The sequence below is a fragment of the Carettochelys insculpta genome, chromosome 4 (genome assembly GCF_033958435.1).
Source record: "Carettochelys insculpta isolate YL-2023 chromosome 4, ASM3395843v1, whole genome shotgun sequence".
In the NCBI taxonomy this organism is placed as follows: Eukaryota; Metazoa; Chordata; order Testudines; family Carettochelyidae; genus Carettochelys; species Carettochelys insculpta.
The window spans coordinates 84,061,925-84,084,830 of record NC_134140.1 but is presented as its reverse complement, the minus strand read 5'-3'; the positions used below and the strand labels follow the sequence as shown (position 1 = coordinate 84,084,830).

The following is a 22,906-nucleotide window of genomic DNA, read 5'->3' as shown; positions in this document are numbered from 1 at the left end:
CCAGGACGCGGGCCCGCCAGAGGAGGAGGGTGTGCTGAACAAGGGCTGGCAGCAAGACATGGACAATATCTTCCCATCATCCCTGAGCTGGTCCCAGCCAGCAGGGACACCTCCGGGGCCCCCTTGGACACCGGGGGTGGATTCCTGGGGTGAGCGCCCTGTTCGTCAAAAACCTAGAGTGTGGGAGGCGATTGCAGATGGGGGCATCGTGTGAGTGTCACTTGGTGGGCTCAGGTGGGACGTTGCGCTGTGATCCCAGCAAGTGGGACCCTTGTGGTGTTGGTGTGCACCACAAGGACCCAGCACACCACCCCTTTGCACGGGTGGCATTCTGCTGCCAGGCTTGCGGGAGGCCAGACGAGTGTCAGGCCCCATGGGGGGTGGGGTGGGGTCCCAGAACTCTTCCCAGCACCTGCCATGGCTGGGAGCAGGCTAGCCACAAGGGTGCCAGCATGACCCCAGGTACCTTGATGGCTGTGACGCGCAGCACACAGGCATGCCTACCCATGTGTGGCAGCACCTGTTCCCCTCTGTGGCCCAGGGGGAGAAGGCCAGCCACAAGCCCATCATCCGGGTAGCGGGGGCAGCAGGGTCCTGTAGGTACCTCAGAGTCCCTGTGCAGGAAGGCACGTTGTGCAGGCCACACATGGCTTTGCTCCCAGGACATCCCCCGCCCCCAGGCCTCGAGGGGTATTGGTCACTGCTCACAGTGGAGGGTGCATCCCCCGGGCGTGTTATATGTATGAATAACTGACTGTCTCACCCTCCTTGTGTTCTGTACAGCTGGATCAGCACCAGCTGAGGGCTGAGCCACCCAAACGTCACCATCACATTGCCCCTGAAGTTGGAGTAAGTGGGCCTGTGCACATTAAGCGGCAGCATGTGGTGGTGCTGAAGGAAATCCAGCAGATGATGGTTTATCACATCTGTGAAGGCAGCGAGTGGTGGTTGCTGCCCTGGGACCAGCTGATGTCCTGCTTCAACATCACTACGATGTGGCGGGACATGCTGGTCCAACTACCCACTGCTGACCTTCCTGAAAGGTGCCCTGGTGTTATGGCACCCAGCCAACCTCAACAGAGTCCTGAATGTGTGGTGGGAGGGGATCCCAAGGCCAAACCCACCAGGTTCGCGCCTCTTTTTGCCCATGTTCTGCGCCCCCCCCCCCCATGTTCTGAGGCCCCTCCATCACTAAGTTTTGGGGCCCTTCACCCCATGTCCCAAGCCTCCACCATGACCAAGTTTTGAGGCCCCGCCACCACTCCACATTCCAGGCACCCTCCTCCCATACATTGTAAATAGTTCAATAAACCAGTTTTTTCATTTGACACACAAATGAGTGGCTTCATTATTCAGGAGTGAGGGGTGGGTAAAGGGAGGGATCACAGTGGGAATGGGCAAAGCCGCAAACCTGAGGCCCTTGTAGGGGGCCTGGGGAGGGTTACTGGGGTCCTTGGGAGAAGTTCTCCCTTGCAGCCTCCCAGATCCATAATCCATCGTGATGGGCCTGGCCAATGGCAGCTATGCTCAGCTGCTCATAGGCTCATCTCTCAAGGATGGCAGCCCCCCCCCCCCCACCCTCCCCCGGGAATATGGCCTCTCCCTTCCCCTCTACGCTGTTGTGGCAGCTTGTTGTATTCTGCTAATGTCAGGGATGTTGTGCTCCCCTACATCAGGTGCTTGCTGACCCACCTTGAACTGTGCCTTGAGTAGGCTGAAGGTGCGGTTCAGGCACACATTAAATTGTTGCCTGCTGGGGTCCAGATGTCTGGTGTATGGTTTCATCAGCCTCAGCATGAGGGGGTAGGCCACATTCCCCACAATGCAGATTGGCATCTGCATGTCCCACGGTGAGCTGACAGTTGTGGGGACAAATGTGCCTGTCTCTAGCTTCCCGCACAGGCTGGAATTGCAGAACACGCGGGCATCATGAACCCTGCCTGACCACCCAACATAAATGTCTATGAACTGTCCATAGTGGTTGAGTAGGGCCTGCAGCACCATGGAGAAGTAACCTTTCCTGTTTATATAAACTTGGCCATGTGATGCTCCAGGACATGGATTGGGATGTGGGTGCCATCGATTACCCTGGCACAGTTTGCGAACCCCAGCCATGACCTGGTCAAGATCTCCTAGATGGATGACCCTCTGCAACAGGATGGAATTGATGGCCCTCACAACCCACAGAAGGTGGCGAATGAACACACATGACAGGGAGTGAGAGAGGAAGTACCTGTCCCTTGGGAGGTGCCTGTCTCCTGTCCCTCCCTGCCCCCACAAGCTCTTCTGGATCCCCCCTGGTGCGGCCACCCCCCAAGCCGCAGGGCTGTATGGGGGTGGGATGGCGTGATCCTCTCCAGGGACGGAGCTTCCCCCCCCATCCCCACTCCACCCCTCATGCCCCCCAACCCCACTTCCTGAGGGTTCCCCTATGGCAGGACCCTTTCCAGCTTGTGTGGGGACTGCAGGCAGAGAGCACATTACCTCCATGAGGAGGGCCCCAATGGTAGTTTTCCCCAAGTGAAATTGGTTGCTGACTGACTAGTAGCTGTCTGGGTGGAGAACTTTAAGATGGCAATTGCGACCCCCTTCTGCAGAGGGATGGGGGTCTGCAGCTGCATGTCGTGTTTCTGGAGGGCAGGGGCAAGCCAGGCACAGAGCTCCAAGAAGGTGACCCTCTACATGCAGAAGCTTTGGAGACCACTGCTGGTCATTTCACCACTCCATGACCAGCCGGTCCCACCAGTCCAAACTGGTGCAGTGCCTCCAGAGCTGCCTGTCCACTGTGGGGTGCGGTTGAAAGTGTGTAGCTCCGGCAGCCAGGACAACAGTCTCAAAGATGGTCTCGGGGTTGACCTCACTGAAGAGCAAGGAGGCAGCTGCCAGAAAGTGCAGCACAAGCTGTAGCATGTCCCTGGGGGGCCGTTGCAAGCTCAGAGGTAGCTCCAGCTGCATCGAAGGGTCCTGTGGCACCTTATAGACTAACAGAAAAGTTTAGAGCATGAGCTTTCGTGAGTTAACTCACTTCTTCAGATGCTGGTCCTGGAAATCTGCAAGGCCAGGTATAAATAGGCCAGAGTAAGGCTGGGGATAACGAGGTTAGCTCAGTCAGGCAGGCTGAGTTGTATTGTCATCAGTAGATCTGGAGGTGTGAACTCCTGTTCCCAGGACACACAGTAGCAGATTTAAAAGTAGCTATCCTGCAGCAAAGAAATTTCAAGAACAGACTCCAAAGAGAAATTGCTGAGCTACAATTCATCTGCAAATTCAATACCCTCAGCTCAGGATTAAACAAAGACTGTGAATGGCTGGCTAAATACAAAAGTAGCTTCCCCTCTCTTGGAGTTCACACCTCCAGATCTACTGATGACAATACAACTCAGCCTGCCTGACTGAGCTAACCTCGTTATCCCCAGCCTTACTCTGGCCTATTTATACCTGGCCTTGCAGATTTCCAGGACCAGCATCTGAAGAAGTGAGTTAACTCACGAAAGCTCATGCTCTAAACTTTTCTGTTAGTCTATAAGGTGCCACAGGACCCTTCGTTGCTCTACAGATCCAGACTAACACGGCTACCCCTCTGATACTCCAGCTGCATGGCACCCAGGGACTAGCTTTGTCACCTGCCAGCACAGTGGGAACTATGAGAGCTTTCCTGTCCTTCACAGGGGTAGGCAAGCTCGCAGCAGGGGCAGGGAACAGTGGTTTGGAGGGGTCCCTTTAAGTGCCTGCTCCCCAGCACTAGGAAGGAACTGGTCACATGAAACCCTGAAGTGGGTGCCAGGTGGCTTTTTTGCCAAGAGAGCATCCCATCTGTCTGGAGAGCAGATCGCTTTTAAGACGTGCTCCAGTGTTTGGAAGTGCTGTGTTGACAGAAGTTTTTCATGAGACATTTTCCAATAAAAGTTTCTTTTGACAAAACCCTGCAGTCTAGACATAGTCACAGTCATTTCAAAGCTCTTGTATTACATTTCTAGCTATGATGTGAGACTACTGGCTTGTAAACTTTTGGGTAACTTCTAAAAGATTGGAAGGTCCTCAGTTCATAGTCAATATGCTCCTTTTAATGTAACGCCATGGTCCAGAGATTAGAGCAGGAAAGAGGCAAAATGGAGATGTTACTCTTCATAAGATTGTTATACCATATGTGGTTGCTGCAAATTTAGCTGTTTTGGCAGTATGCTTGCTGCTGGAAACTTGAACATTCATTAGCATTATGTGAGGCTTTTAACAAAATCTTTCTGCTAACACAGACAATAGTGTTAATGACAAAGTATTCAGTGGTGTAACTAGACAGTGTTGGCTGAAAGTGTGTGTGTGTGTGTGTGTGTGTGTGTGTGTGTGTGTGTGGTGGTAAAATCTACATTGTACAATTGAGAGGCGCAATAGTTACCTAACTTCAGGTTCTCGAAGTGTTCATTTCAATAAAAGAATTGTTTAAAAATCCTACATTTCAAGCTAATTTTAGTGCTCATGGGAGTGCCAGTCTTACATATTGAAGTTCTCCTTTTAGATGCAGAAATCAGTGGTAGCAAATAAAGCCTCCCTACAGCATCCTCATTGTGCCTCAGAGCTAATCTAAAGAGAATCTGCATCAGGGTGAGAAGGAGGTTCTGTTAATGAAGCTACAAAGCTTACCAGTTGTGATGGTGGATTTTATGTTATGGGCCAAGACAACCAATGTTTGGCTGCTGAACTGTGTCTAATGACTTTTGGCTACTACTGGCTTTGAATCTGGCTTAGAAGTGAAAATTCTTAGTCCTTACTGAGCTCTTGGTTTGAGGCAGGGCAGAATTTCCTTTTCCCACACTGACTCCATGTAGCCCAAGCAGTATGAGAGAATGTCACTTGTTGTAATTAATCCCAGAGAAATCAGTGGTCTCATTTTCATAAACAGGGCCTCAGGATTAGGATCCCAATTGGTATTGGCAGCCTTATTGCAAAGTAACAATGTTGAATAAGTGTAAAAATAAACTGGGGAAGAAAGTTCTGGTTTTCTTATTATTCATTTTAGTAACTTTATCAGAAATAATGGGTTTATGCCTATTTCCATAGATTCCTCCACGTTGTGGCTCTTCTTCCAATGTGAATGGTGTGCCTGAACTATTCCATTGCATAAGCCCTGAAGGTAAGCACTTAAACCACTGATTGCTACTACTCTTTGCAAAATCGTTGTTCACAATTAGGTGACTTTTTAGCTCAGTGATAATAGACCCCAGGAAATCTGCAGATATCAACTTTATACTGGCAAGTATCTGCATCCTGCAGATCTCTTTGCAGATGTGGATACCAGTTTATATTCTCACAGGGCTATAAGAATAGACAACTGCTAGCACTCTGATTTTAATCTTAGTTGCTTGACATGCCTTGCTAGCAACTGAATCTCAGCCAAACTGTTACTGCGCTCGCTTGCTCGCTCTCTCTCAAATAAGTGAGAGATTAAATTGTACCTAAATAATATTGTCCCTTTGCCAAGTACAGGTTGAACCTCTCTCAACTAGCACCCTTGGGACCTTACTGGTGCTGGATGAGAGAATTTGCCAGATAAAGGGAGGTCAGTTTTCTAGCACATTACCAACACTTTTGTTTATTAGGCTCTTAGAAGACAGGATTGGTGGCTATCAACAAACTTTATTGGACCACAGGAAACTTGGCCACACCCATGATAAGTGGTCATCTGGCTAACTACACTCACGCCGGATTATGGAGTTTGCCAGACAAGAGTTCCAGATTAGAGAGGTTCATCCTGTAGTAGCAGGTTTTGAGGCTTTATAGGTCAGTTTCCTATTGGAAGACAAGTCAATGATGTCTAGCTCACAGTGTAACTTGTTTATTTACAAAATGTGCTTGCACTCTGTTACCTTATACCTTTACCCTTTCAGTTCTGTCGATTTAGTTTATGGATAAATATGTAACTTCTATGTATATTTTGTTAATTTTTGTTTTTCGTTACAAAACAGATAATCCTGTACTGAGAATAGGGAGGCCAGTAAAACACATTCGTTACTTTCTGACTACAAAACTATTTGCAAATTGATGTTTCCTAATGTGTGTGAGAGAGTGAGTGTAGTCAAGGTAGGAGAGCAAGACAAGAAAGTTTAATAAATAATGGGTTCTTAGGCCATGATTTGTTTGTCTCTACTTTGGTTGATGTCTATTTCAAATATAGACAAAAGCATTAGCTGTGATCTAAAGCACTGGGTCTTTTTGTCCTGTTAAGAAGCAGTAAAGTCCTGAAAATGGGATGACACTACTATACTCTAGAGTTGTTTTAAGGAAAGTTACAATATTGTTTAAAAAAAAAACTTTAACAGTTACAAAACTTACCAGTAGCTTGACACTGTGACAAGAAATTTGGTACATAGAATTTGTCAGTGCCAAGACAACTGGAACCTGAGAAGCCCTTTAAAGAAAAAAATCGGACTATAAGATCCAGGGGTGGTAATGTCAGCAAAATTGAATGTTGCTTGAATATTCTTGGCTTAATTGGCAAGAACAAGAAAAGTGTAATGGCAGTCTTTAATATTTAGGTGGATATGTTGTTGCACCTCACAAAAAGTCTTGCATAGGCGGCTTGACCAGGATAATTATTTAATAGGTGCTGTCTGTGCTAAGCAAAAAAGGGGGACAGAGTTAAGTAAAATTTCTTTATTGTATAAGAAGAACTTCAAGCAACATGTATGTTTCTTGGGTCATCTGAAATTATTCTTCAGTTTAATGAAGTTACTTATGCATTTACCAAATTTCCACTGGTTTCTGATAATTTGTAATTCCGTTATATACTCTTTTCCCCCTTTTTTATGTACTCAAGAAAAATGCTAATGAAAAATAAGAGAGTTCAAAAAGATGGCTCATTAATAAAAAGCTAAATGTCAAGACACAGCTGGAGTTAAACATTTAGCTGGAATTGTCACCTTTGGAATTTGTCAGCACAGAAATGACAATAACATAGTAATATTTTCCCTGTATGTTCACGAGAACAAGAAGGTCACACAGCTCAGACCCCTTCTCTTTGCTGTTTTGAAATAAAAACAGGAGGACAAATTCTGCTGAACGCAGTTTATTTTTATATTCCTATTTTGTGTCTAGGAATGCTGTACTCTTTTTGGCTACATCTACACGAGAGGGTTTTTCTGACAAAACTGGGCTTTTGTTTAAAAAAAAAAAAAAAACCCCACTGAGCATCTACATGCAAAATGTGCTTTGTCGACAGACTGCTGACAAAACCCGTCACATCTGCTGGCAGTGTTGTGCCTGTGTGTTCAGGAATAACACCTTTGTCGACAGTTTTCTGTCAATAAAAAAGCTGTGTAGATGCTCCAGGGGACCCTCTGTCGACAGACGGGGCTTTCCAGTTCACCGGGCAGCCCTGTTTGCTGAGCTTCCATTTGGCTGTTCTGTCAAGAGAGTGGCCCGGGAGTCTGGCATCTATCTGTCCACAGAGCGGCTTGCTCTTTCAATACACTATTGTGTGTGGATGTGCTCTGTCAGCAGAAGTTTTGGTGGAGGTTTTCTTCCAACAGTAACTTCTGTTGACAGATTGCTGTAGTGTAGATGTAGCCATTAAGTCTGTAGGGATATGCCACATTGTAGATTCTCACTACACTTTGTTATTGCCTTTGCCTTTTGTGCAGGTGTGAATGGAAATAAGTGCTCAGGGTCATCCACTATTCTTGAGAAATACAGAGTGGGAAAAGTGATTGGTGATGGCAATTTTGCTGTAGTAAAGGAGTGTGTAGAACGGTAAGCAAAAAAGTTGTTCAGCTATTTTTCCATTCTTTCTTTTAAGCTGTCATTTTCATTAAACAAAATCCAGTGTGTGTGTGTGTGTGTGTGTGTGTGTGTATGTATGTAGAAAATATGCGCATAGATAAATAATATAAACGTGTGTGAGTAGATAGTATGTATGACAAAACAAAGTCACATACAGTCATAATAGTGCAAAAATGAGAAGTAAATATTGCTTATGATGTTGACAGCAAAGGAAGTTGGGGGATAGAAAAAAGTTGAGAAATAATTAAAATTTAAAAAATAAATCTCAGGACTGTATCAGTTATCTGTACACTGCAATGTCTCCATGGCTACTAACCACACAGATATATTTATGCTGCATATAGTTTGTTACAAGATAATTTCTAACCTTCAGTTTATGAACATGAAAGAGATTATCACACAAAAGATGGAAAGAAATTGGGTAAGCAAGAGATATTTAGCAAGTTTCTCACATGTAAAAAAGGTATATATTTGACCATGATTGCTAGCAGAGGAGACTTGCTCTAAATTGCTTGTTCATTTCTTAGAACCATCAGACACTGTCCACTGATTAAACAATTACATTGGTTTCTTTGACTAATATTATTTTGAAGAGTTTCCTGCTTTGTCCGTAGCAATGGTTTTTGTTCCAGAAAATTCCTGTGAGGGCCTTGGGGCTCACAGAAACAATACTGGTTATTTTAATCACTTTTTGCAGTTCCTTTTTTAAGGGCTCATAGGAGGCTTTATAGTCAAAAGCTTCTGGAGCAAAGAATTAATTGTGAATTGAAATGCCTCTTCATAGTCTTAACAGCTAATGAGAGCTTTAGAAGTTCTCTCATGCTTCAAAGTGACAGTATGGCCATGGCACCAGTGCTGGGAGAGAGCTCTCCCAGCACTCAACATAACCATGTAAACCAGGGAAGGAGCTCCTAGCTCTTGGAACTTGTTCATACTGGCACTTTACAGCACTGTAACTTGCTGCACTCAGGCGAGCATCTTTTCAGAATGCTTGCAGGGTACTAAAGTGACAGTGTGGACCTGTCCTGAGTCTGATTCATCAAGCGAGGTGTCAGAACATACTAGCCACCACTGCTGCATTGGTACCTGCATCTTCATCATCTTGGATTCAAGTGTGTTGATCTTAAAAATGACCCATATCTCTGAAGTAGTTTCCTTGGAGTCTTGTTGCTTTATCCAGTTAATTCCTCTCCAATAATCAAATAGATACTGGCAGCCAGTACACCAAAACCCTTAGGACTTTTTCAACCTGATCTAACCCAAACGTTGGTAGTGACTACTTGCACGTGGCTTTCTTCCCAGTTATCTTTCCCTGCTTTCCAAAATATCTTTTAAATGTAAATGCATTTGGAGTCTCAGGACTTTTCTCTGCTGAAAACTTACCCTACAAATGCAAATGCCCTTCAGGCAAAGAAATTAAAACCATGCAAAATATAATTTGTAGATAAACCAATCTGGAATAGAATTGTTCCTGCCAAAATCAGGCTGACGCTACATCTGCACTATGAAATACATTCAATATAGCATTTATCCATTGCCTTAGCTATGTTCAGCGGCATCAGCAATGCATTGTGGATATCTATGCCATGGTGTCTGTAGCCCTGTTGCAGTCTGGGTTTTTGTGCCAGTGGGTTATGGGGAAAAAATGTACCACAGATGTATGTGGGTCTCTGAAGTCGTCATCCCAGAGTGCAGTGCCCCACTGTTGGAAAACAAATGGCCAGCCCAAGGAATATGGGGACGTTTTCTCAAAGTTTGCCCTGGCTTACACCGCTGCACAGCATTAGCATGGATCCTAAACAGCTTATTGCACAGAGTGCTGTGGCCACTTCCCTCAGTGTCATGCAGTATTTATTAAACAAAGCCAGTGGGAGGATGAGGTGGCTGCAAATGATTTGGATGATATTGAAGAACTGGAGACCAGGAATGCAGAGCTGCTGGCTGTCATGGATGCATTGCTCACAGTGGAGCACTGGTTCTGGAGACGTGAAACCAGCACATACTGGTGGGACCACATTGTTTTAGAGGCCTCAGACAACCAGCAGTGGCTGCAGAACTTCCATATGTGAAAGGCCACTTCCATGTAACTTTGATTTGCAGTCCTCTGGCCTGAAGTGCAGCAATACCAGAATGCTTTGACAGTTCACAAGCGAGTGGCAATTGCTCTGTGGAAGTTTGCAATGCCAGACAGCTATTGTGGGAAATCAGTTCAGGGTGGGCAGATCTACAGTGGACGCTGCAGTGATTCAGGTGGCCAAGGCAATCTGTGCCTGGCTGATGCAGAAGACTGTGACTCTAGGAAATGGGCAGGACATAGTGAACGGCTTTGCTGCCATGGGGTTTCCGAACTGCGGTGGGGCAGTAGATGGAGTGCACATCCCCATCCTGGCCCTGGACCATTTGGCCTCAGAGTAAATAAACCACAAGGGGTACTTCTCCATGATGTTGCAGACATTGGGTCACACAGGTCGTTTCACCAGCTTCTACGTGAGATGGTCAGGAATGGTGCATGATATATGCATCTTTAGAAATTCTGGTCCATACAGAAAGTTCCAGGATGGGTCTTTCTTCCCCAATCAGAAGATCAAGACTGGTGATGTGGAGATGCCCATAGTAATACTGGACAACCCTGCTTACCCTCTGCTCCTTTGGCTCATGAAGCCATCCATGCACAGCCACCCTGAACCACAGCACAGAGCACTTCAGCTGTAAACTGTGAAAGTGCAGAATGACAGAGGATTGTGCCTTTGGCTGTTTCAAAGCCGGAGTTTGATACCTTTGGACCTGTTTGGACCTTTGCCAAACTAACTTTTCCGCCACCCCCCAGGTTGCAGTGTGCTGTATTCTCCATAACATTTGCAACTCAATGAGGGAAAGCTTCATGCCAGCCTGGGTTACAGAAGCAGATGCCCTGGGCAGTGCTTATGCACAGCCAGACACAAGTGCATTCAGCAGTGCACATTTAGAAGCAATAGTAATCAGGGAGCCTTTGAAAAATATCTTAATGAATGAGCAGACAGCCATATGGATCTCTGCATTAATTATTGTGATACCTCCTCCTCAGTGATGTGTGCTTGACCTTTATGAAAGCGCCTCCAACTGCACCCTACCCCTTGTGAACTAATAAATAACACTGTGGATTTCACAAAAATATTCTTTTTATTTGGGGGGTGGGTTAAGGGGTAGGAAAAAGAAGGCAATCCTTATGTCACTTGTGAAATGTGAGCCTTTTGCAGTGTGGCAAAGTCCTGGGGGTGGAGTACGAGACTGTCCTTGATCTCCCCCATGTGTTTAGGGACCCAACAAGAGGGGGAGGTCGAGTCATGTCAAGGGGAGGCTGGGCAACAGGATAAGTAGGCCACATAATAGCCGCGTCTACACGTGCCACCTACTTCGAAATAGCGCCCGTCATGGCTACACATGATGGGCGCTATTTCGAAGTTAACATTGACGTTAGGTGGCGAGACGTTGAAGTCACTAACCCCATGAGGGGATGGGAATAGCGCCCTACTTCGACGTTCAACGTCGAAGTAGGGAACGTAGTCATTGCGCGTCCCGCAACATCGAAATTGCGGGGTCCCCCATGGCGGCCATCAGCTGAGGGGTTGAGAGACACTCTCTCCAGCCCCTGAGCTCGATGGTGGCCACGTGGAGTGGCCCCTTAAAGCTCCCCGCCCCGTCTTTCTGTGCAGGAAGCTGAGAGAGCATGCAGGCAGCAGCATTGCCACACAGCTAGCCTGCATGCTCCTCCGCAGCCATAGACACCCACACCCGACGCAATGGCTGCCCGCCAGCCCCCCAGGCGCTCCCAGGGGACCCCCCCCAAGGGGAGCCAGGGCTCCCAGCCCAGCAGCCAGGTGGGGAAGCGGCAGCAGGGCCCCTCCTGGACGGAGGCCGAGCTTTGGGACCTGCTGGGGCTCTGGAGCGAGGAGGAGGTGCTCCAGGTAATGGGGAGCAAGAGGCGGAACGCGGATGCATTTGCTCGGCTGGCCGAGGGCCTGGCCACCCAGGGTCACCCTGCCCGCACTCCGGATCATGTCTGGAGTAAAGTGCAGGAGCTGCGGCAGGGTTACGCGCAGGATGCGGCCAGCCAATCTGGGGCTGCCCCCGTCACTTGCCCCTTTTACAGGGAGCTCAGGGACATCCTGGGTCCCTGGCACACCTCCTCCCCTCTGGCCATGCTTGATACCTCGGCCGAGGAGCCCCAGCAGGCCCCGGAGGCGGAGTCCACCCCGGAGGCAAGCCCCACACCCCGGGGGCCCCCCCAGGAGCCCACCCCCGGGGCACCAGAGGAGGAGGAGGAGGAAGGGGAGTCCTCCTCCAGCGATGCCGGCCTGAGGATCGTCCTGCCATCCAGGAGCTCCAGCCGGGCGTCCACCCCCCGGGTGTCCCCCGACCGTGGGAGTGGACCGTCAGGTATGTACCCTCCCTGGTGCACAGCCCCGGAGTTGAGGGGCGGGGGTAATAGATATGACCAGGGCCCTCCACATGCCCAGATGACCATGGCCCCAAGGACAGCAGTGGCATGTCCCTCAGAAGAGTGCATCAGCCCCTGCCCCACCCCCCCCAGCACGACAGTGCCATGCCCCCATCCCCGGGGCTGGGGGGAGCGGAACCTCTAGGGTCCCCCGGGGGGAGGGGTGGGACACCCAGCAGCATGTGATGGAGTGGGGGGAGTGCAAATGTGAGACTCAGGCTACATATGAGAAACAAGCAGAATAGCTCCCAGTGGCTAAGGAAGATCCTGGGGCTACAACTGGCAGGTTACACCTCTGCCCTGAACAAAGAGGAGGGAGGAGCGGAGCTGGGTTTGAATCGGGGGTGGCAGTTAGAGGCTAGGGGAAGGGAGAGCTAGAAGGCAGCCAGCCTGAGGAGGGGGAAAGCTACACCCCAGAGGGGCACCCCTCGGGGTCTTCTCCCCAGGATGAGTTGGAAGGACCGTCTCTGACTGCTGTACTGTTGCTTCTGTGAGAAACTGGGCATCTGTTGCCTAATAAACCTCCTGTTGTACCTGCTGAGTGAGAGTCACTCCTGCCAGCAGATGGGGTGCAGTGCAGGGGGACCCCTGAACCCCATCACAGCAGCATCTCCTGGGGACAGGGATGGGGAACCTGCAGCAGAGGGGTGGGGGGACAAGGGCCACAGCTCGGGGCCCACACTAACAGCTGTCTCCACTCTTCTTCCCCCCCTCCTGTGTTCCGCAGCTGCACCATCGGAAGGACCGGAGAGTGCTGGCGAGGCGTCAGTGGTCCCGGACAGCCCTCTGGGGCCATCACTCCAGGCCAGCCCCTCGGCGGAGGACCGACCAGCCCCACAGCAGGGAACACGGCGGACCCAGTACCACCAGCTGATGGCGACGGACCCCCAGCTGCTGGTCCTCCACCGTCAGTAGCTGGAGGTCACCGAGCAGCGGCTGCGGGTGGAGGAGCGCCGCCTCCCGCTGCAGGAGTGGGCGCTGGCCTGGTGCCAGGAGGCATGGGGACCTACATGCGGACCTTCAACCGTATCGCGGACTACCTGGCCCCCTATGCCGTGCCGGCCACCACTGCGCCCGCCCTGCCTGCTCCACCTGCTGCTCCAGCCACTGCGCCGTCCGCCGTCGCACCGCCACCGAGGACCCTTCTGCCAAGGGGGACCTGGGGCCAGCTGACACCCGCCGGCCGTATCTCCTGGTCCGCCCGGCCCCCAGCGAGCCCCGGCCAGGGCTGAGGCCGAGGCGGGGATCCCGGCCACCCACCCCCAGTGCTGGACATTTAGGTGGTGTGGGGCCCAGGATGTGTCCCCCACTCCCCCTTTGTATATATTCCCCCCCAGTTTGATGTTAGTTTGTAAATAGTTTGTATATTTGACCCCTGTTACTATGCAGATCCTTACCCCCCCTATGTAAATAGTTCTCCCCTTCCTTGTCTTCCCCTTTCATCTTATCCCTATTTATAATATATATAATATATGTGTTACGTTTTGCCTGTAAATAGTTAGTCTTGTTGATAATAAGAGTTCTGCAGATATTTGAGTTGACGAACAACTGTCTGCTTTTATTTACAAGAAAAGTGGGGGAGGTGTGCTCTTGGGTGCTCTGTGGTATGGGCGTAGGGGCAGGGAGTGTTGTGGAGGATGGCGGGGGGCAGTGGGGGTGGCCTGCCAGCGTTCACCCTGCGGCCTCGTCGAACTGGGCCCACAGGGCCTCCCGGACCCGGGTCCCTTCGGGGTCCACCTGGCAACTGGGGGCAGCGGGTGGCTGCACATCGGCCCTGCCAGCCTCCACAGCCCAGCCCTGAAAGAAGGCCTCCCCCTTGCTCTCCACCAGGTTGTGGAGGGCACTGCATGCGCCCACAATCTGGGGGATGTTGGTGGGGCCCGTATCAAGGCAGGTGAGGAGACACCTCCAGCGCCCTTTGAGGCACCCAAATGTGTGCTCCACCACCTGGCGCGCGTGTGGTTCAGGCGCTGGTTGAAGCGCTCCTGGCTGGCTGCGAGATGGCCTGTGTACAGGTGCATGAGCCAGGGCCGGAGGGGTATGCCGCATCTGCGATGACGCAGAGGGGCATGGTGGTGTCCCCCACAGGGATCTCCCGCTGGGGGATGTAGGTCCCCGCCTCCAGCCGGCAGCACAGGCCCGAGTTCCGGAATACCCGGGCGTTGTGGGTGCTGCCAGGCCAGCCCACATAAATGTCCAGGAAATGGCTCCGGGTGTCCACCAAGGCCTGGAGGACCACTGAGTGGTAGCTCTTCCTGTTTCAGTAGCATCCTCCACTGTGTTCTGGGGCGCGGATGGGGATGTGAGTCCCATCCAGAGCCCCGAAGCAATTGGGGAAGCCCAGGGTGGCAAAGCCCGTGATGGCGGCATCCAGGTCCCCAAGCCTCACGAGCCTGTGGAGGAGCAGGGCGTTGATGGAGCGAACGACCTGCAGGGGAAGCACATGGGACAGCACCAATGAGGGGTGTGCAGGGTGTGTGTGGCCCTCCCCTGCCAGGGCCCCCTTCCCCTCCCTCCCCTGCCAGATCTGCCTCCCCCTCCCCCCATGGGTCCTCTTACCTCCATGAGGACAGCCCCGATGGTGGCCTTGCCGACGCCGAACTGCTGGCCCACGGGTCGGTAGCTGTCTGGAGTGGCCAGCTTCCAGACAGCGATGCTGACCCGTTTCTCCACGCTGAGGGCACGCCGCATGAAGGTGTCCTGGTGCCTCAGTGTGGGGTAAGCCACTGGCATAGGTCCAGAAATGTCTGCCGGATCGTGTGAAAGTTCTGGAGCCAGCGGTCATCGTCCCATTCTCCGAGCACCAGCTGCTGCCACCAGTCGGTGCTCGTGGGGTAGCTCCACAGCCGGCGGCGTATGAGGCGGGGCGGGGGGGTGCTGCAGGGTTGGGGGTTGCGTCGTCATCCTCTGCGGCAAGGAGGTGCTCAGCTGCCTCCTGCATGGCATGGAGCAGGGCGAGCACTGCTGCTGCAGGGTTGGCTGTGTAGACCTCTGGCGGCGGCGGCGGCTGCTGCTGCTGCTGGGGGGGGGTCCATGACTGCGTCGCCCGAGTTGTGCGTGCCTATGGCTCTGCAGACCGCGTGCTGTGCAGGCTGCGTGTGTCTGGGAGGGGCCCTTTAAGGGAGCGGCTAGCTGTTGCCCCAGAAGCGCTAGTCCGCCCTGTGACCCTGTCTGCAGCTGTTCCTGGCACCCTTATTTCGATGTGTGCTACTTTGGCGTGTAGACGTTCCCTTGCAGCGCCTATTTCGATGCGGTGCTGCCCAACGTCGACGTTCAACGTCGACGTTGCCAGCCCTGGAGGATGTGTAGACGTTATTCATCGAAATAGCCTATTTCGATGTCGCTACGTAGCCAATTAGTCCTGTGGTGGGTGTCCCTCTGCAGCTCCAGCATGAAATGCAAGATGTCAGTTTGCTCTTTGACAGCCATCAAGAGTTCTACTGAGTCCTGGCTCATGAACGAGAGCATGGTTTGTTGCCACTGCTGCGTCTGTTTTCGGTCAGCAGCAGCTTTGGCTCACTCCCTGTCTGCCTTTTTCAAGCTGCTGCAGGATGAAGTCCTGTTTCGATCTTTACTTTCACTTCATCCCAGCAACCTTGTCTCCCCTACTCATGCTTAAAGACAGAGAAGGTCAAAATTTAGATACAAATTTTAAATGTGACACAAAGCACTTATCCATAGAATGAATGGATCTCTGACCATCACTGCAACTTTTGTTTTCCAAGGCCACTTTGGCTTCTTAAAGATGACAATGAATCAACTTCTGCATAACAGAATTAAATATTAGTTATCCAGAGCATAACTATTGGTTATCCAGTCCATTTCAGTGCTCCAGGGTAACAAAGAGCTCCTGGCTGGCATGATCAGTTTCCTCAGGCACCTGCTGACTGTCAGCATTCTCATCTTCATTGCCTTCTGCCTCCAGCTCGCCCTCTGCTCCCAACAGAGACCTGAGGATGGGTCTCCTGAGGAGTCCATGCTGCCCTTGGGGATCATGGTTGGGTCTCTTCCAAGAATGACCCAGAGCTTTTCATAGTAGTGACACATCTTGGGAGATGACCCAGGTCACCTGCTGGCTTTACTCTGTGATAACTCTGCTTGAGCTCCTTTATTTTGACCCAGCATTGCTGAACATCCCAGGCATATCCCACAAAATCTTCTCATAAATGTCCACATTTCATTTGCTGATTCACAGACTGCTCAATACTGATTCTTCACCCCACACAGAAATGAGCTCCAGGACTTCAGTATGGCTCCATGCTGGAGCTTTTTTGCGACCCTGAGAAGTCATGGTGGCTAGATGTGATGGATGGCTTCTGAGGGGTGCGCTCCTAGCTGTGCTATACATGCTGGTCAGAAAGAAAATGAATTAAAATGCCCAGGCTTCCTGTTACCTACTTCCTGCACACCTGGAAAGCAGTGGAGGTGAAAGCAGCCAGAATGAACGCCTGTGGAGCATTGTGGGATACCTCTGAAGTCCAATAAAATCAATTTAAAGTAACGTTGTTTCCACACCCAGCATTAATTCACCCTTTTAAATTCAAACTTGGTGTTACACTGCATGAGGGGGTTGGGGGCAAGAGAGTGAGCCTTAGCACCCCTTAAAATTAACCTCACATTATTTGCAGTGAAGACAGTCAGATTGTAAAACTGAGCTAAATGCCTTAAATCAACTTTATGGTGTAGTGTAGGTATAGCCTCAGAATAATAAACAAAATAGTAGAGCAAAACCCTTAGTTTGGCTGTTGTGCATTTCTTCCATGTGTCACAATTCCTATGACAATGCTTGTATTTAGTTTTAATATGTAATATTTTGTAACTTTTTGTCTTCTGGTTTTGCTCGTCAGAAAAATCTGCTGTACAAATACCCAGGTTTATGTATTAAAGAGGCTATGGCTACACTATTGCTGATATTTTGGGATGCTAATAGCAATGCCGGGGCTAAACACTGCACTCAGAAGAGCAGCTCTTTTTCGAGCACAGTATTCCACTACCCCTCGTCGTGAAGGGGTAGCAGAAACCTTGAAATAGCCCCTTATTTTAAACTTCAGCACTGAGTTTAAAATAAGGTAACTCAAAAAACCTTACATGATTTGCACAACGCAAATTGCTTATGTTGTTTTGAGTTACAGCTACAGTGTAGCCATAGCCTCTGAGCGAAAGGACTTCTGATGGAATTACATCCTAAACCAAACCACACAACATTAAGCTTAAACTCTAATGCTGTTCGGTGTGTGACAAAGGCTCTTTTAAAGTAGTAACTCCACATACTGGGGTCAAATTTATCTGTCTCTCAACATTAGCATCTCAATTCTTTAACAAGAGAGGAACAATTCTTTCAGGAGCCTCCATTTTTAATAAGCTTCACCAACTCAGTGGGGAAATCAACGTAGTGGTGTTGGTTTGCAAGCTTGAGGCAAATGCAAAGAACTTTTAATATTTATCAAATGACATAGACAGTCTTCCGAAGACTAGATGCTATACAGTTTTGGATGCTGTTTTATTGTATGAAGGCACAAAATCATGGTGATGGATTCACCCTGAATCTGACTACATTGCAGTGTCTGCATATAGATTCAACAGTACTTCTAAAAGGTTTTGACATCTCAGGATAAAGATGCCTGATAATATTTTTGCAAGTGCTTAAATTTTCAGAATCGGCTACATCCTAGGGAAAGTCACTTGGACTTGAGCCCCTAAGTGACTTACACACTTTTATAATTTTGCCTGAACACTTTAAAAAGAGGTTCACTTTAAAGAAATAATCTTTTAGTTTTAAAGGAAATAGTAGGTAGAAATGAGCTTTCTTCTGTATGAAATTCCATCTTCACTTCAAGTGTCTTGTGTTCAGTGATCAGAAATGTTATCGAAATAATTTGTTGATCAAAAACAGTCTATAATACTAATGGGAAAGGAAATGTGAGTTCTGCACTTGGGATGGAAGAATCCCAAGCATTGTTGTAGGCTGGGGACTGACTGGCTAAGCAGCAGTACAACAGAAAGGGACCTAGGCGTTATGGTGAATGAAAGGCTGGATACGAGTAAACAGTGTGCCCTTGTAGCCAAGAAGGCTAACAGCATATTAGGGTGCATTAGGAGGAGCATTGCAAGCAGATCTAGAGAAGTGGTTATTCCCCTTTATTCAGCACTGGTGAGGCCACATCTGGAATATTGTGTCCAATTTTTGGGCCCCCCCCCCAATTATTAAAAGGATGTGGATGTGCTGGACCAGGTTCAGCAGAGGGCAACAAAAACGATTAAAGGGCTGGAGCACATGACATGTGAGGAGAGGCTGGGGTATTTATGTTTATTTAGTTTGCAGAAGAGAAGACTGAGGGATGATTTAATAGCAGCCTTAAACTTCCTGAAGGCATGCTCTAAAGAGGATGGAGAGAAATTGTTCTCAGTGGTGAAAGATGGCTGACCAAGAAGCAATGGTCTGAAGTTACAGAAGGAAAGGAGTAGGTTGGATATTAGGAATAACAACTTCAGCAGGAGGGTGGTGAAGCACTGAAGTGCATTGCCTAGAGAGGTGGTGGATTCTCCATCCCTAAAGATTTTTAAGTCCCACCTTGACAAGGTCCTGGCTGGGATGACTGAGTTGGGGCTGATCCTGCTTTAAGCAGGGGGGCTGGACTAGATGACCTCCAGAGGTCCCTTCCAGCTCTATGATGTTAAGTTCTAAAAACTCATGTGTTTTGTTGATCTTTTATTTGTTTTTTTAAGCACCTAGAAACCTTAGTCATGGACTGTTGTAGGTTGTTACACAGGCAAAACAAAATAGTCTTTATTCCGTATTGTTTACAGTCTAAGAAAAGAAATGGATGGATACAGACAGAGTGCAAGGAAACAAAGAAACAATGTGATCAGCAGTGGTATGAGCTCACCATTGGGCTAACCACTGTCAAGGTATGACAAAGGAGAATTTTAAGGAGGTGTTTGAAGAATTATAATGAGGTAGTTTTTGTGGACGTTTACAAGGATGTACCTGTTATGTGACACAAATGGAAAATTTTGCACATATCTTAACTGGATTTTGCAGTGGGTTTATCATCAGGGTTTTGAATAATTTATGTATCATGATACATAGATTGCAATTCTCACTTTCACACAGTGCCCATAATACAGTTTTACATGGCAGTATAGTGACAAAGATAGTATTTAATTCTCAAATGCAGTTTAGATGGAATTTCTTCTGATGCGCTACACTGAATTAGGTTGTAACTATGACAACCTAGCAGACATAGCTGCATTTTCAGAGCCGAGGTGCTCTTTTAATATACTGCTGGGAACAGTTTTAATGTAAGAATTTAATTCCTTTTGTGAGGCAATGATCTTGTTGAAACAAAATATGTTACTGGCTATGGTTAGCTATAAACTTAAAAACGTACCTGATATTTTTACTGAGCTAACAGACTTTGGTATTTGTACAGCACCTCATATGCTATGGGGTTCTGATCCTGCTTGAGGCTTCCAGGTGCTATTGCAATATAAATAAGAGTAAGAATGGACTTACTGCGTTTCCTGTGTTAACCTAACTTTCACAACCAAGAGAGCTAATGTTTTCTTCATAGAAACCAAGACAATTTGTACTTGTTGCCTTTCTCTCTTTCCTCTGGAGAACATGTATAAATCTGGATGTGGGGTAACCTGTTATAAAAGCCAGAGTAAGCTCCTACCTTAGAGGAAGAAAAATCCTCTTGTACAAGAAAATGATCACCTCGCTCTAGGTTTTGCAGAACAATCCTGTAGAATTCGGTCTGATAGTTCTAGAACTGATCTGGCTATGGTCTGAAGAAGTGGGTCTGTCCCACGAAAGCTCACCTAATAAACTATTTTGCTAGTCGTTAAAGTGCTACTTGACTGCTTTTTGTTCTAAAACCCTGTAGTTTTCTTCCCTACTAACTTTCATGGCATTTTTCCCACAGAGGACATCAACATTCATGGCTGCCTTCTTTCTGCTCAGCCTGTACACAAGCTGACAAGCAAAACTGTCGTCTGATCTGTTTTCAGAGTGTGGCCATAGGCTGCCAGTTGAACAGAGCTACGTGACGTTTTGGGGCAAACTTCATATTTTGAACTAGAGTAGTGGCAGTGTGTAGCATTAGGTCACAGTAAGGTCACTGCTACGGTCCTGGGATTAGTGCACAACAATAAGCAAGGTAATGGTAGTCAGGGAAACAGCAGGCAGGAGCCTCTCTGGGAGAGATGAGAGACAAAATGAAATCATTCCTGCCATCTTTCTGTCAGCTCTTTCCCTCAGTGACAAGATTATATTATGATTACATGTATTCTTCCAGGGAACTAGAAATGGGCTGGAATTTTTGGCATTAATAAATATTTCTCCTGTTTTTCTTATTAGAGCCACCGGAAAAGAGTTTGCACTGAAGATTATAGACAAAGCAAAATGCTGTGGAAAGGTAGTGTATGCCCATTAACATGTGGGGAAAAAGTAAAAATAGCATTCACAGTTGCTCATTAGTCAGTGGTGCTGGGGTGTGGGTGAGTTTGATAGAAATGTGGCTACTTTCAGATATAATTTGTTAGCAATATTAATTTCCACCTGAAATGCAAACAATAGCAATAGTAACTGTGCTAATCTATTAGGCACTAGAACAAAAATAAATAAAACTGTAATTTATCTTATTGGATTAAAGAAAACATTGGCTGAAATGGAATGAAAACAGAAATGCGAAAAAACAGCATCATGACTTTAATTGTAAAATCTTTGATAGAGGAGTGTGTGTGTGTGTGTGCGCGCGCGCGCACATGCCTCCGAGCATAGTGGGACCCAGTAGTGATTATGAAGACCATTCTAATCATGAAGACCTCAAAGTAACCATTGTAAGCAAAGTTAATATGGGATAAATGCCTGAAGACCTTATTCAATTGTAACTCCCAATTTTTCTGGTTGGGGGCTAAAGACTAGAGGTTGACCTCCCTGGTTTGGCACCCTCTGGACCTGACCATTCCCAAACTAAGCAGTTTGACAGACCAGGGAAGTCAATGCCAACCCCTGGACAGTTGTCCCTTTGGTTTTGGCACAGACCATGGATATTGACAGACCAGGGAGTCCCAGATTAGAGAAGTGCAATCTGTTTTGGACCCCCAAGTGATTAAGCAGCCATGCAAGTTTTAAAATAAATAAAGCCTCTTCTGTTTCTTCTTCTATCTAAATTTCTGCTTTGTCCTTTGTTTCTTTCATGATTTCAGCACTGCCCTTTTTTGACCTTGTACAGGCACTCCTTGAGTTCCAAACCTCTGACTTACAAACATCTACACCTTCAAGTGAAAGCTCACCTGCAGCCTCCAGGGGCAGGCAAGAGGCACAGGTGTTGTTGAGTGCACAAGTGCTGGCTGGAGGGATCAGGAGGAGCAGGGATCAGTTGTACAGCCAGTGGCTGCAGAGAAGTGGTGCTTTGAAGGGAAAAGCATGACTTTTTTCCACCTACCAACTGCACAGCTGCCTCCTGCTCCTCCAGAATCCTCTGGCCCATGCTCGTGCTGCCTCCTGGTGAGTGGCGTCTGGATGCAGCCTGCAGTAAGAGAGCAGGGCAGCCAGGGGATGAGGCTGGCTGCAGGAACTAATGCAAAGTCCATGGCAGGAGGGTGGAGATGCATTGGGATTTTGGCTCCAGCAGCTCCTGGTCCCATGCTGTACCCATGCAGTACTGGGTGGCCAGGGGACATCCAAAAGTCTCTTTCAGAATCTCATCTCACCTCCTCATCCTCCTCTAATTAAGCCTGCTTTTCTTCAAGCACCAGTGTTCAAGGATTAAAAAAACCCTATTTCTACTAGTTTTCAGTGCATACACAAAGTATTTCAGCTACATTATGGGTTAAATAGGTTTTTGTGGTCTAGTCTGGGAACCTAAGTAGCGTTTTGAACATTGTTTCTATGGGAAAATGTGTTCTGAGTTTGAATGTCGATTTACAAACAAACTTTTGGAGCCCAAACTATTCATAAGTTGGGGACTTCCCGTATGCAGATGGGCTTTTCAAAATAGCATTCTGTTAGCTGGTGACAACACCCCCATCCCTTTCCAGTAATATTTATTGATACAATAAACTCTTTCAGATCTGGCAGCTCCAGGACTGGTAGGTTGCTAGATATTCAACTACTCTGGATAATAGAGAGAGAGACCTTGCAATGCAACAAGAGCAGATATTAAGAAACAAACAAAAATAATAATTTACCAACAATGGTAGTATTGTACACTGTAAACTTATACTGTGTTTGCTGTATTTTTGTACAGTAGGGTCTGAACATTTGCGAGGGTTCCATGTTGAGAACCCTTGTGAATGTTGAATTTTGCGAATATGGTTCAGGTTCTGTCAGCTGGGAAATATATCCCCTTTCCTGCCTTCTTCCCATGTGGCTCAAGCAAATGTAGAATTGCAGCTAATGTCTTAAGAGCATCACAAGCAGTAAGTGGGAGGAATCTCTTGGCTGTATTCTCTTCCACACTAGAGTGAGAGACTTCCTTGGGAGTTTCTGCTGCTATACCAGTCCTCCCTGAGTTCTGTTGTTCTTGCCATGGCTGATGGGTTAATGGGTGAAAAAAGAATAGGACATAGCTGGTTCAGGCTGAAGCATTATAAACACCAACCTACTGGACTGACTGGGAGATGATTCTTAAGTGGGAAGGCCTGAAA

At 48.1% G+C, this 22,906-nt stretch overlaps 1 protein-coding gene across 2 annotated transcripts in view; it reads left to right on the top strand.

Moving 5' to 3' along the window:
- Window positions 1-22,906, top strand: part of DCLK2 (doublecortin like kinase 2) — a 151,702-nt gene that overhangs the window by 96,323 nt on the left and 32,473 nt on the right. For both annotated transcript variants that reach the window (XM_074991901.1, XM_074991900.1), the window contains 3 exons: window positions 5,056-5,128; window positions 7,635-7,743; window positions 20,613-20,670. In XM_074991901.1, the coding sequence (XP_074848002.1) occupies window positions 5,056-5,128; window positions 7,635-7,743; window positions 20,613-20,670 (240 nt within the window). The remainder of the gene's footprint in view (window positions 1-5,055; window positions 5,129-7,634; window positions 7,744-20,612; window positions 20,671-22,906) is intronic.